Source organism: Protobothrops mucrosquamatus, unplaced genomic scaffold (assembly GCF_001527695.2).
Source record: "Protobothrops mucrosquamatus isolate PMUCROS unplaced genomic scaffold, P.Mucros_1.0 scaffold3057, whole genome shotgun sequence".
NCBI classification, from domain to species: domain Eukaryota; kingdom Metazoa; phylum Chordata; class Lepidosauria; order Squamata; family Viperidae; genus Protobothrops; species Protobothrops mucrosquamatus.
This window is the reverse complement of record NW_015389069.1, coordinates 38,511-53,045: the sequence shown is the minus strand read 5'-3', so window position 1 is coordinate 53,045 and position 14,535 is coordinate 38,511. Positions and strand designations below refer to the sequence as shown.

General features: G+C 37.1%; 1 protein-coding gene across 1 annotated transcript in view; it reads left to right on the top strand.

The window, feature by feature from the left end:
• The window catches only part of FLACC1 (flagellum associated containing coiled-coil domains 1), a 32,056-nt gene that overhangs the window by 13,144 nt on the left and 4,377 nt on the right, over positions 1–14,535 (top strand). The window contains exons 8-13 of the mRNA XM_029286184.1: positions 1,540–1,637; positions 4,173–4,225; positions 5,462–5,561; positions 6,956–7,059; positions 8,211–8,273; positions 13,235–13,324. Coding sequence (XP_029142017.1) covers positions 1,540–1,637; positions 4,173–4,225; positions 5,462–5,561; positions 6,956–7,059; positions 8,211–8,273; positions 13,235–13,324 — 508 coding nt within the window. The remainder of the gene's footprint in view (positions 1–1,539; positions 1,638–4,172; positions 4,226–5,461; positions 5,562–6,955; positions 7,060–8,210; positions 8,274–13,234; positions 13,325–14,535) is intronic.

Here is a 14,535-nt window from a genome sequence, read left to right as displayed (position 1 = left end):
AACTTATTGCAAATCCTAGGTTTAGCTCCTGTGCAAGTTACAAGCAGTCTAGAGCTTTTCACAACAGGATGGAGTTATCCATTTTCCCAATTTCAAGAGAGCCAGTAATTTCAAGGCTTTGCTACAGAGATTTTTCATAAAACTGAAGCTAATACAGGAAGAAATACAGTACTGTAAGCTGTTTCACCTAACCTGGAGCCTTTTCCTACTGAGTTGACGTTCCATTTAATAGTCCTTGAACCAGCAGAGAACTATACTACTATGAATTTGCTAATCCCTGTCCTGCCTTAATAGGCAAACAGTGATGACCTTAGTTACTATGTGCAAAACCTATTAAGGAAAGGAATTGCTGACTTGCTTTGGTTTCCTTCCTTCGCATCCCACCAAACATCAGATGGGGTTGGCTTTGAGAAGGGATACATTCTGGTAGATGGCCTGAAGAGTAACTATTTGTCTTGTTAGCTTGCATTCAAAAGAAGCCTGGTCAACAGCTGAAAGATACTATGGGCTTTCCTGCTTGCTTGTGGAGTTCTCTACCAGCTCTAGTCACCTGTTAGCTGGGCTGATCTATCTTTCAAAGCCAGGTTGGCCCAGAGGTCTGGAAAGTTAATGAGAAAATCCCGGAGGCTCCCACCGCCCAGACCAGAAAGGCCTTGGAGTATTGTAACCAATGACTGGAGAGAAAGGAGGTTCCCCACACTGTCCAACATCTACAAGTGTCCTCGGCTTAAGACCACAATTGAGCCCAAAGTTTATGATGTTAAACAAAACAGTTGTTAAATCGGTTTTGCCGCATTTTATGACTTTTCTTGCCACAATTGTTAAGTGAATCAATGCAGACGTTAAGTTAGTAACATAGATGTTAAGTGAATCTGGCTTCCCCATTGACTTTGCTCATCGGAAAGTCACAAAAGGTGATCATATGATCCCCAGGACACTGCAACCATCATAAATATGAACCAATTGCCAAGCATCCGAAATTTGATCATGCTGCAAGGGTCATGTGAAAAACAGTCATAAGTCACTTTTTTCAGTGCCATTGTAACTTCAGTCACTAAACGAATGGTTGTAAGTCAAGGACTATCTGTATTGAATTGATCTCATCCTTTAGGTCTTTTTCATAATGCCACAAAGAGAATGATACATGAAGGGCTGATCTTCCTTACTTTCTCTCTTCAGGCTAAGACATACTTGTGTATGTTTCTTCTGTACTTTTAGTGCTGCTTTGCTGTCACCCTCTCCAGTCATTGCACAGATTTTTGTAGATTTCCCCATAGAGTATTTGAGTCCCTCTGATTTCCTCCTGAAATGTAAAGGATATTTTACAACCAGATTTTAGGTATGATTAAAGGCTGTATATTAAAGTGACAAAAAGCAGGTGCTGAGACTTGTACAAGAGAAGAGCTCCTCACTAAGGCAACGTTACCACTCTGTGTGTATCTCTTCAAGTTTATTATGAAGACAGACTAGAGGACCTAACAGACCACAAGTGCAGAAATGCCTTTTTTACCTTACTTTCCTGTTATGTTGTCTTGGCAGGGAGATTCAAGGATTTCACATACTAGAAGTGAATAACCTGGAAGAGCAGTATAAGAAAGAGTTGAGGAATGAGAGGGCAACTGCGCAAGAAAAATTGGGTATGATGCATAACTATCTATTCATCTCATACCTACATGTGTCCTGGAACTTCAGCACACAGAGTTGTTTCACAAAGAAAATTGGAAATGTATAAGTAGCCAGGGACAATGGGATGATTAACACACCAGTTTGTTGTAGTGGTTAAGACCCAAGGTTGGAAACTGGGGAACTGTGAATTCGAGACCTGCCTTAGGCACAAGGCTAGTTGGGTGATCTTGGGTTAGTCACTCTCTCTCAGCCCTAGGAAGAATGCAATGGCAAACCACTTCTAAAATCTTTCCAAGAAAACTGCATGAACTTGCAGGCAGTTGCCAGGAGTCAATGTTGACTTACACACACACACACACACACACACACACACACACACATATTTCCATCAGCTGTTGCTATTGCATTTAGAACTAACAAGGAGCAAAACTGCTCTCTCTCTGTTTACAAGCTCAGAGCAACTTGTAAACTATTTGATTGGTGTGTGTGTGGGGGGGGGGGATTGAAAAAACCTGAGAAGCATCTTATTTTTATATCTTAAACACTTATAGTAGGCTGAATATTCTATGCTACCAATCACAGACATGATATTTGTTATCTACTCATGCTTCTTGTTACTGCAACACTCATATATGTAAATCGAGTTTCTATCAAGGAAGGAAATATATAAATTGTGTGGAGCTGCAGGTATTAGTTATCTTAAAGCCAGGATCGGTTTTAAAGTGCTTGTAGATGTCAATATCAGAATCCTGGCAAGGCAATTGTAATCAATGAGGCACACAGTAAGCTCTGTTCCTAACATCTACAGAAAGGGACAAAATCGTTAAACTAGAAATTGTGATCTTCTGTATTTCACTGAATGCAATATGTTAAAAATCCTGGCTGAAAGTAAATCAGTGACAAACTCAGTAGAAATACAGTATAGGGCCAGTCTTTCCCAACTTGCTGCCATTCAGATGCATCAAACTCTCCTTGGCAGCTACCATTCACCCCTAGCATGGTGAATGGTAGCAAAACGCACACTGAAGAGAAGTTAAGAAATCACACGAAAGTCAACAATCTTAAAATGGTAAAAACAATAAGAAACCTTGACAACCAGTTGGTGGAAGCCTTAAATTAAAAAGAACTGAAGAAAAACAAATTTAAAACATTTCACCTGATTTCACTGAGGGATTTCCAATATTCAAATGCTATTTAAACAAAATATTACAAAAAATATCCTAGCCATCTCATCTTTGTTTTGCAAGAATGCCCTGTGGCATTGCAGGAGGTTTCAGGCAAAAAGTTGAGGTTTTGAGAAGCAAAATTATTTTCCCTCCACAGGATGTTCTATATCAGTATAACATTATTTTTATTTATTTTTCTGTTGAGGTCAAAGGCCCACTTACCTAGGACCATGTGGGCAAACTCCAAATAGTAAAATAACTTGGCATTGCAACTTAACAGTTTACTTGGATAGCTTTAAATGCAGCATTGATTTCTTTGCTCAGGTTGAATACCTAACCGTGCTTTAGAAGAACTTCCCTCAGGGTGGGAAATGCCCTTTTGACTGTAAAAGCAAGAGGCCAAACTCAAGTTAGAAATATGTAGAATTGAACAAACCTTGTTGAGAATTAGGAAAATTGCCTTCAAAAGGAAACCTTGTTAATCTCACCAGCTTGGAAAAAAAACAGTGTTTACAATTAGCAACTTATGAGGGCATGGACACGAGGAGGCATGCCATGGTCTCAAAAGGATGGATGTGTTTGAGAAAGTTTTTTAAGGATGAGAAAGGAAACTGGAGATCTTGGGAGGGAACTTGCTGTCCTTTCTCACAAGCTCAAAAGAGCCTGATTTTTTGCCATGGGGTAGTGGTTAATGGGTAAGAGAAAGTAGGGCACATGGGAGACAAAATATCAGTTTCTATCTTAAAATCCCCTTTCTCAAGCTCCAGAACCTGACTCAAAATTACACTGCCAAACTTGAATTATTTTGTCACTGAATTTAATTGGTGTAGTTCTGAGATGCTGGAAGATTGCAAATAGGATGCTCGGAAATGGAATGACTGAGCAGACCTTACTGGCTTCTCTATTCGAATCTCCAGGAAGACAATCATAGCTTAAGACATTACAAATCTCTAAATCCGCCCTCCACAACTTTCTCAGCCTCTCAAACTGCATCCAACCTTCTTATTCCTAATTAGGATGAGGGGAAAGATATTTCCCTGACAAGTCACTTCCTAGTACTTTGGAACAGGCAGCTCCGAGCAACAATTAGGAAATATTCTCCTAGCAAAAACGTCATCAGTGACTGGGACAATTAAAACGTTGTGTTGAAGCACTCCTGGCTTCATTAATTCTCTCCTATCTGTGTTGAGAAGTGGGCCCTGGATTAAAAAAAAAAATACTGAGGATGATTCTGTAGTTAATTTCTCAGAAAAACACATCACTAAAATTAAGACAATTCAAATTCAGAAAAACATGGAAGAAAAGGTTGAATCAGTAGTTTATAGTGCTACGGCTTAGATGCATGGAATGCATTATTCCTTCCCCTTTTTCTCCCATCAGCTACAATGCAGAAGGAATACAAATACTTGAAGAATGCATTTCGTATGTACCAGGTAAAGATTTAAACTGTCATCTAAGAATTGATGAAGTAGGGTTGTCAAACTTGTGGATTTATGAGCATATTTAGAATTTGGAGATAGAACAGAGACACCTTTTTGCACCAGCCTTCAGTTGGCTGTGGCTTTCCCACAATGAGTGACTATTGCAAAGGCAGCCCACAGTTATAAAGAAATTAGAAGAAAAATTGGTGGAAACTTAACCAAAGGTGGCATTTCTACTGTACACTTTTCCCCAAAAAATTCCACAATTTTGGCCACTGCTGTATCTATCTACTTGCCTGCTTATCTCTACAGTCAAAAACATGCTGTTATACAGAGTAATTTGTATTCCCAAAACTTACCTGAAAGCAGAAATTAAACTCTCTTCTTACTGAAAACCTATTTTTTATTGAAAAAATAGGGTCCCCCCCTTTTTAACCTTTGTCCACAAGACTATTGTTAAATTTTGGGTTTTTTAAAATCATACTAGTTTAGTATGCAAATGTGCAAGCAAGAACTGGTGAATTCTTCATATTTTGTAGAAGACAGTACAGAAGGTCCTTTACTTATGACCACAATTGAGCCCAAGCTTTATGTTGCTAAGTGAGTGAGTTTTAGCCCCATTTTATGACTTTTCCAGCCACAGTTGTTAAGTGAATCATTTCAGTTGTTAATTTAGTAACCCAGTTGTAAAGTGAATCTGGCGTCCCCATTGACTTTGCTTGTCAGAAGGTCGTAAAAGGTGATCACATGACCTTGGGACACTACAACTGTCATAAATATGAAGCAGTTGTCGAGCATCTGAATTCTGATCACGTGACCATGGGGATGCCGCAATGGTCAGGTGAAAAATAATCATGTCACTTTCTAGTGCCATTGTAACTTCAAACAATCACTATGGTTGTAAGTTGAGGACTACCTGTAGTTTATATTTCTCCCCTCCCAACCTGCATGCCTTTTGTGACTTCTCAATATCCCATGGAGTTCATGATTTATAAAGTCATATACGCAGTGTCTCACACAGGGGAAAATAAATCAAATTTAAAGCCTCCTGTGTACAGATGTGTTTATGGTTAATCCACACAACTGAAGGAGCCATAAACTCATGATGACTTTTGAAATATTTTTTTAATTGGATCACAATATCCTGTTTGATGTGAAGGACAGATTTTAATACATTGATAGGCCGAATTGTTGCCTATATGCATTTCAAGCTGGTTGGTGGTTTTGTTTGCTTGTTTGTTTCGGTAGGATAGCATTTCTGATGAAATGGAAGAAAAATGGCTGAGAAGGCAGGCCGAATGGAAAAAAAGTGAGAGGACTGAGCGAGAAAAGGCACTATTACAACAAAGTAAGTAAAGGGAATGCACTAATCTTACACTAGTGTGATCAAAGCACTATTTTCTGTTCTATCATTTTTATTATTATCCCAGGAAAATAAGCAAGGACACCCAAATGCTGCAGATGTTTTGGCTGATTTTACATGTATTATATAGTAATATATGGTATAAAATCATCTAAACAAATCCAGGTTATAACAACAACAGCAATAGCACTTAGACTTGTCCAAAATGGTATAGGGTTACCTGCCTGAGCAGGGGGTTGGACTTCATGACCTCCAAGGTCCCTTCCAACTTTATTATTATTATTACTATTATTATTATTATTATTATTAGACATATGCTGCTTCACAGTGCTTTACAGCCCTCTCTAAGCAGTTTACAGAGTCAGCCTATTACCCCCAACAGTCTCATTTTACTGTCCTCAGAAGGATGGAAGGCTGAGTCAACCGTCAGCCTTGACCCTGGCAGTCAGCAGAGTTAGTCTGCAATACTGCATTCTAACCACTGTGCCACCATGGTTACTATAATATTAGTAGTTATAATTATATAATTAATAGTATCAATACTATAAAAATATAAAACTAATTATAAAATTAGTAAGCGTATCCTGAAACCAAGCATAAAGACTTAAGAGTTTTAAGAAAACAAATTCACCAACTTTGGAATGAGGAATAGTGTCAAGGGATGGGGGAAGAGGAGTCCAACATATAAAATAGAGAACAAAATTGAACAAAGTTGAACAATAAATAACAGGCACACCGCACCATCCTAGGCTATCCCTGGCTAAGAAGAATAAACTTAAAAGATGGTTATATATTATATTTTTACAAAAATTGCCTAAATAAATAGATAGAACATAACTCAAGTAAATATAAATATATTAAACAAATAGGAAGAAAATCAGTTGTCAAAAGCAGAAGAAAGCAAACAAATTAGCAAATGGAAGAAACAAAAAGCGACAAGAGAAACTATTTTACTAACAAGGTGCAGGCACCAGCATTTTGCCATATTGTATTTATGGTTGGAGTTTTATCAGACAATAGAAGCAGCATACAGAAATGCTTGGGGTGTCTTGAAAAATGTATTAGCAAAGGTGTAATACAGGTGCTGCATACATAGCTATTTATATCAAATTATGCTAAATTCATATGAGAATTTCCAGGACTCAGGAATAAAACAATTAAGTAATAATACATTTTTTAAAAAAAAAAAACCAAAGCCCAATCAGGGTGGATCCTACATGTTAAATGTTAAATTTAATTGAACACTTTTTTGTTTTTTGTACACTATTTTTTTCTTTCTTTTTTTTTTGTTAGGGTTGAATGTATGCTGTTTTGTATTTTATTTTCTGTGATATAACAATAAATATAAAAAAGAAAAAAAACTTTTATTCTTTCCTCAGAGCAATCTTTAACAAGGAGATTTGAGATGGAATTAGAGGAGCAGAAGAAGATTATTCAGAATAACAGTTTTTTGCTAGGAAGAGTTTATGAACAGGAAAGAGAAGTAAGTGCATTTTGTACTTATCAAAAGTTGCTTTGCTTTTTTCGGAAGGCTATTGTAACTTGAATTAAAAGCTTTTTCTTACAAATCTCAGCCATATAAACTTGTATTCTTATAATAGCCTGACTTACTGCTCTATTTTTTGTTTAGCACTAAAAGAATAAAAAAAATTAAACAAAAGTCACAAACCATTAAAGCTTGCTCCTGAGTGGAACAAAATTTCTTCAGGAATAATTAATCAGAAATCTTATCCATTCATTCATTTATTTCTTGGAGATTAGAATGGGCCCAACGCTCTTGGCCTTTCATAAGGCTTTAAAAATATGACTCTGTTCCCAAGCTTGGACATTGAAGGTGTTAAAGCCCCCATTTCCTGGCTTTATTTTTAACTGGTTGACTATCTTAGCTGCTGTGTACATTTATTTTGGATGTTTTTATTGTTTTTATAGTTTTGGGATCGTAAGCCACCTAGAGTCATTGATTGAGATGGGCAGGTATAAAAATTAAATAAAGAAATAAATTCAAGAAGCAAACAACTCCAAACAGGAAGCAATAAAGGATTTTGAACTGATATTGTAAAATGGCTTTATTGCATGATTTTTATGATTGGGCAGACATCTTGCAAGTAAGGAAGGTCAATACTGCAATATCTCATTGGGTTATTTCAAACTGCTTTTTTCATTCTCCTTTCAGTAATGGAGAAAAATGAACCCTATGGCATTAATGAGCCCAATTGTGAAGCAACTTTAGCCAGAGATGTAAAGGCATGGTGGTTAAAAGCTGGTAAACTTTCCATGAAGCCCATTGTTCTTGGTTAGGCAAACATATGGATGCATTTTTTTAATGCACGGGAAGTAGTATTTTTCATATATAAGTTAGAAGCAGAGAATAAGCCTCTGAGTTTCAATCTGAATGGGAAATTTTCGGTAAGATGTAAACTTAAGGAAACTTACTCGTAAGCCTATTTTCTTCCTATTGTCACACATAATGGTTATACAAGTCTCATCCAGGGCATAGCTAGTCAGAGTGTGAATTGAGCTCCATAAGGGGAGACGCACACTGAGACTTCATTGGGAGCTCACAAAAATATTAAGAATTGAAAGTGCATTTTCAGGTATATTTTTCTGTTAACTCCCTATCTTTTTTCTTTTCAGGAATTTCAGAAGCAGCAACAAACTGCCTTGGAAAATATAGACATGTTAAATGCCAAAATCAAGGCATGTGTATTGATTTTTTTTAAAATAATAAGTGCAATTGAGGCACCTATTTAATAAGTAGCAGCAGTGTGGCTTATTGTAGGCTTCCTCTTTATATATATTAGGTGCAGCTTTCCCAACATTCCACTTGCAGGTTGGGGCAAAGGAGAATTATTAGTGGGAATAATAATAATAATTTATTAAACTAGTATTTAGTATTTTGATTAGGTCCANGGTTGTTCCAGCAAGCGGGACTGGCCTAGGGGATTTTATAGGGGTTTTAATTACTTTTAAATTTGACATTCTCAAATATTTCATTTTAATTAAATTTTAACTAGGTGTAATATGTTAGCTTTTTATCATTTGTCAGCCGCCCTGAGTCCGAAAGGAGAAGGGCGGGATATAAATACAATTAATAAATAAATAAATAAAATAAATAAAGGTCAATACTGCAATATCTCATTGGGTTATTTCAAACTGCTTTTTTCATTCTCCTTTCAGTAATGGAGAAAAATGAACCCTATGGCATTAATGAGCCCAATTGTGAAGCAACTTTAGCCAGAGATGTAAAGGCATGGTGGTTAAAAGCTGGTAAACTTTCCATGAAGCCCATTGTTCTTGGTTAGGCAAACATATGGATGCATTTTTTTAATGCACGGGAAGTAGTATTTTTCATATATAAGTTAGAAGCAGAGAATAAGCCTCTGAGTTTCAATCTGAATGGGAAATTTTCGGTAAGATGTAAACTTAAGGAAACTTACTCGTAAGCCTATTTTCTTCCTATTGTCACACATAATTGTTATACAAGTCTCATCCAGGGCATAGCTAGTCAGAGTGTGAATTGAGCTCCATAAGGGGAGACGCACACTGAGACTTCATTGGGAGCTCACAAAAATATTAAGAATTGAAAGTGCATTTTCAGGTATATTTTTCTGTTAACTCCCTATCTTTTTTCTTTTCAGGAATTTCAGAAGCAGCAACAAACTGCCTTGGAAAATATAGACATGTTAAATGCCAAAATCAAGGCATGTGTATTGATAAAAAAAATTTTATTATTCACGTTAACTCCGTGGATAAATTATTCATCGTCGTCACACCGAATAACATCCGAAGGAGAAATATATATAATCCACGTCGAAAGGGTTGTAAGGTGAACGTCCAACCCCGTTTCCTCTTAATAATCACCCTTATTATTATTATTAAATAATTTGATCATAAATCATAAAACTAATCCAGGTGCAATCCTTGAGTGGATTAATGCCTTTTGAACCATTAAGCAAATTTGTGAAGAATAAAGTTAGAGGAGAATTTCCAATATTGGAATATATTGGCATGATATAAATATCAATAATGTACTGTATATGTATAGCTATAACCATAAATGGAATCTGCAATAGAATGCTCTTGCTCAGTCTGCTGGCTAAGCTTTTTTTCTGGATACTTTAATCCGTTTCATCTCATTTCTCTCTCCAAGCAAAACAATTAAAAAGTTGGCTGTTTTTTAGCAAGCCCATGGAAACCCTACACTGCTGTTAGATATTAACCCCCTGGTGTTTTGGCATTTTCTTCCTCTGATATGGTAGTTGAATGTCATTTGTATTTTTTCTTTTTTCTTTTAAACTTTTGATTTCATCACCTAGAATTGCTTTGGCATTTGGGGTAGATGATCAATTGAGTAAAAAAATAATTTTCTGTCTTCGGTACCCTTTAAATATGGTCAGTGTTCACTGGCTGCTTCTTCTTCTTTTTTTCAATGGAAGCTTTGCCTTCAAAGAATTCTTCTATTTCCGTTAATGGGAAATATGGCAAGTTTGCCAATACATTCTTTTTTTGATAACCTCCTTTTGACTATTAAATGTTAAGTTCAGTGTAAGTACAGTATATACAAATTAAGAATTGGTTTATTCCCTGCCACTGCAATTCTTCAAGGGATCATCTGAGAATTCCTGCACAAGCAAGGCTTCTGCATCTATGCTGAGTCTAGTTTTGAACCTTCTAGAGTTTACAGAGTTATTTTACAGGATCCCCACTCTCCATGCATACCAAGCAACAGGTGAAGCTCCCACAGAACTTCTTCAGTTCCTAAGACCATCATAGTGGATTTGAAGGGAATAGTGAGATCACATGAGACCAAATGGGGCTAAGAGGATAACATGTTGTGAAGTAACAGATGATCACCTGAACTCCATTTACAGGGAGATAAGCAGCTCTTCATTATGATCTCTATAATTCATATACATGGAGAAGATCTAGCTGTCCTAAGATGATCAAACAGAAGATAGTTCTTCCAAAAGTTGGATCATCTAAGCATTGGTCCCACCTATAAGGTTTGATTGAGGGGTTGGGCTGAGCTCATCTGGTTGCCAATAGAGTTCTAGTAGGGAATTTCTCTGAGGAAAGCAATCAATATTGCCATTAGTCTTGTGCTATGTGTGTGAACAGAAATGGGGCACTGTTTTTTGGTTAAATTATACCAACACTTGAACTTTGCCACTGAAATGCGGGAGGGGAACACAACAAACTTTAGATGAAGGAAAGCATGCAGAAAATCCAAAGAACAAGTGATTATTTCCTTTGATGTAGAAAAGATGAGAACATGATGTGGAGATACATGGGAGAGGCCCCTTTCAGCTGTGCCTCTTGGCCCTCCCCACTGCCAGTCTGGCTGCATAGAACTGATGCAGCTTCTGCTTATGAATTACTGTACTGTAGTAATTTCTTGCTGCCCATTCTAATCTTCCTGGAGGGGGGGTGGAAAAGGCTTGTTTAACCCAAGCTTATGTGAGAGAGGGGACTCTCACAGTCTGACATGCTTAATTTACCTGTAACCATAATAATAATGGTTATGATAACAATGGTGATAATAACTATAATAATGAAACAGAAAACTAATTCTCTACCACAATCTTTTTAGCATAATAACCCTGAGGCTTTTGGTCAGAGAACAGCAATCCTGTCTCCTTTTGAGGAGACAATTAAAACATCAGTCTTGTGATTTACAAATCAGTTTTATTAGATATAAAGTAATACGTTCTTTTAACTTGGGTAGCCAAATATCCAAACAATTTCAATGAGATATTATAAGGCATTTATGGCTGATGAAAATCCAGTGTCTTCCACGTGAGTTTCCCATGGTATCCAAGGTGCAGGTTGGACACAGACCCAGATGGACAGGATTCAAAGTGCAAAGAACGTAAGATGGAATGAAGCCTACAAGAATGAGGTTTCAATAAAAATGATAAATCTGATTCAAATATCAAAGGCATTTTTAAAAACAGACACATTGAAAATACCAAAGAACATGCAGCAGGTTTTTGTTTGCTTGTTTTTTATTGATTCCTAACAACTGCCTGGGTAAGTCCCTGCAGTTTTCCTGGCAGGTTTTTGGGAAATAGTTTGTCACTGCCTCCTTCATAAGGCTGAGAGTGAATGACTGGCCCAAGGTTACCCAGATGGCTTTGTGCTTTAAGATGAGGCTAGACCCCCTACAGTAGATTAGCATGTTAAAGCAAAATTATCTGAATGTAGATCCTGGTCAAGAGAGTCTACTTTATCTCTAAGAGGAGGGATTTCTCCATCCAGCTTCCTTCTTCAGCTGCCTGGTTCTGATTAACTGACTTCTGCAATTGCAACTTTCAAGCTTCTGTCTGAATCATATTCAGCACCTTTCAATAAGTCTCTTATTTTGTTCCAAGACAAACTTTTTTTTTTTCACAGCAAAGGTGAGGCTGAGGTGAAGAAGTCTAGCTTTTCTGTTAGCCCCTTTGCTTAAGACTTGGACATTTTGTTTTAGCTGTGAAAATCCAAACTCAACTCCCTTATCCATGCGTGCCTTTGCATGTGTGCTTTGATGAAGATATTAGTTCATGCTTGAGAATCAGCTTCAATCTTCCAGAAGCTAAATGAATGTAGGGAAGCAAAGGGCTTGCCATGCCTTGTATAAGTGAATGGGTGTTTGCCCACTCACTGCAGACTTTAATAGAGACAAAAAGGGAGAAGCTGCAGGTCAGAGGAGGCAGTGGACTTGCAATCTGTCTCACATCTAACCCGCATCTATATAACCACCCTAACTTCTTCTCCGTCTCACTCCAATTTAAATCTTGCATCGGCCAAGCCACTCTGTGCATCTTCTGATGAAGTGAAAGCTTATAGTTCATGAAAGCTTATGCCTTTCAATAAATGTTGTCAGTCAGAAAAAGTGCCCAGCAAATTCCTTTCCTAGGTCTTTCATGAAATGGTTTATTGGTGGGTTAGAAAAAAGTAAAGGAGAGAGAGAAAGCTACTCTTAGGTATTTTAAATATGAGCAAAAGAACTAAAATGTGATTGCTAGCATATAATTGATTTTCTATTTAGATACATAAGAAGTCCATGAGAAAGACTTCTGAAAAACTAACAAAAATTGCTTCACTTTGTCTCAAATAGCTTGTAGAAATGAATGATGATGTATCAAGATCTAAATGAAAAGCTTGTCTGTGATAGATAAAGAGTAGTAGAAGACAACAATTTGGAAGGGAGAAGTATTCATGACACAAAACAGGAATGGAATAAGCCATAACTCTTAAGGTGTGGGGAAGTGTGTAATTGGTCTTCCCCAAGGAACTGGTAAACATGAGGGGGAAAAGGTAATGATTAACTGTTGAGATAGGCAGCTGTAGAATTCATTCAGTCAAACAAATAAATAAAAAAATCCATTAAAAATTAGTAAGGAACTGGAGGTCCAGCCAACTCCTATTTGAGATAAGATTGCTCTGCCCAAAATATTCCTTTGTTTTCTGCATAAATGCTTTCTATCCTATAAGTTTGATTTGGTTGGCCCCATATAACCTGAATCCCTGATATGCACAATATTGTCTGGAAAGTTAACTCTAGTAAGTGTACTTGATTTTACTGTAAAATAAAGTCGCACATTTTCATGGAACAACTGTGGAAATGTGATGCAAATGCTTGAAATTATTTAAAAAATGTTTTTATCCAATAAAAGAAATTGGAGAATGAATTGAATGAGAAGAACGAAACTCTTCATGCTATTGCTTCATCTCTTCACAAAACAGAGATAGAACTTCAGAAGGAGGTGAGATCTGTGATGTGACTTTTGAAACTTATCTAACGTTACGTTTTTAGTTGCTGGTGGTAGGTGATTATTTTTTTTAAAAAAGATAGCCCGTCTTTCCGTTAAATAATCCCCCAAAGAGCTCAGAATAGGATCATTCTACATCTTCGTGTACCCAGTAACATTGACTCCTTCCCAGTGACTGGGATCCAAATATTGTCACTCTGCAATTCCAGGTTTTTTTTTTTATTCTTGAGGAGGATAGCAAACTCCTTGTTCCTCCTGCTGCCTTGGGGATGGGTGGGTCTCCTAGCTTTTGCCTAGAATGCTCTTCCTCAAAGGCCAGAGGCATAATTGCCCAATCAGCCGTGCTCGCATGCTAGGAGCTTTTCTTTACCTCTGCAAGAGACAGCTTTCATCTGCATCAATATTTAATGTATATCCTTTTTTATTCCAATAAATCCTATGGCCTTTGGTGAAGTGTACCTCTATGTGTGGTTGTCCACCAACAGCAAAGTCAGATCCCAAGTTCAGCTACTGTTCCACGGATGCTCTTGAAATGGGCATTAATCATTTTGTTTCTTTTCCCTGTCATGCCCAACAGAAATAAACTGAAGACTGGTTTTCTGCTCTGATAATGTGCCATCCGCTAAATACTACATCACTGAGAATTCTGAAATGTGGCCTATTTAATGGTTGCTGTAGTGTAGTTGCTTTCAATTGCCTCTGGTTTTCTTTGTCTCCCACTGCTATAGTCCCTTGCGGTGGAACCTTACTCCTGCAACTCTCTCTTTCTTATCACTCTGTCCTCCCAAACAAGGCAGAGGCAAGAGATTGTGCAAATCATTGAGTCAATGCATTAATTCTTTGTGCAAGCAAAGTTTTCTTTAAGAAGGAGAGCAAAACATATGGGGAGAGCAAGACGTGAGAATAGCTAACAAGCATAGCATTAATAAGATAATGGCAAGAGCAAAAAATGTAAGATTCATCTTTTGTTTACTGAATAGAGCAAAATTATTGATTGTATAATCATATCAGAATGTGCAATACAACAAACACCTGATTATTATTCTGAGGAACTGTTAAATGAACAGATATTGGCACTGAATCTGGAGAAGAGAATGCATACTGTAGAATACAAGAATACAGAGAATACAAGAATGGCAGGATTAGTAGAGATGACAGCAGGAATTAAAACTGGAGATCAGAACATTAATGTGAGATTTGCAGAC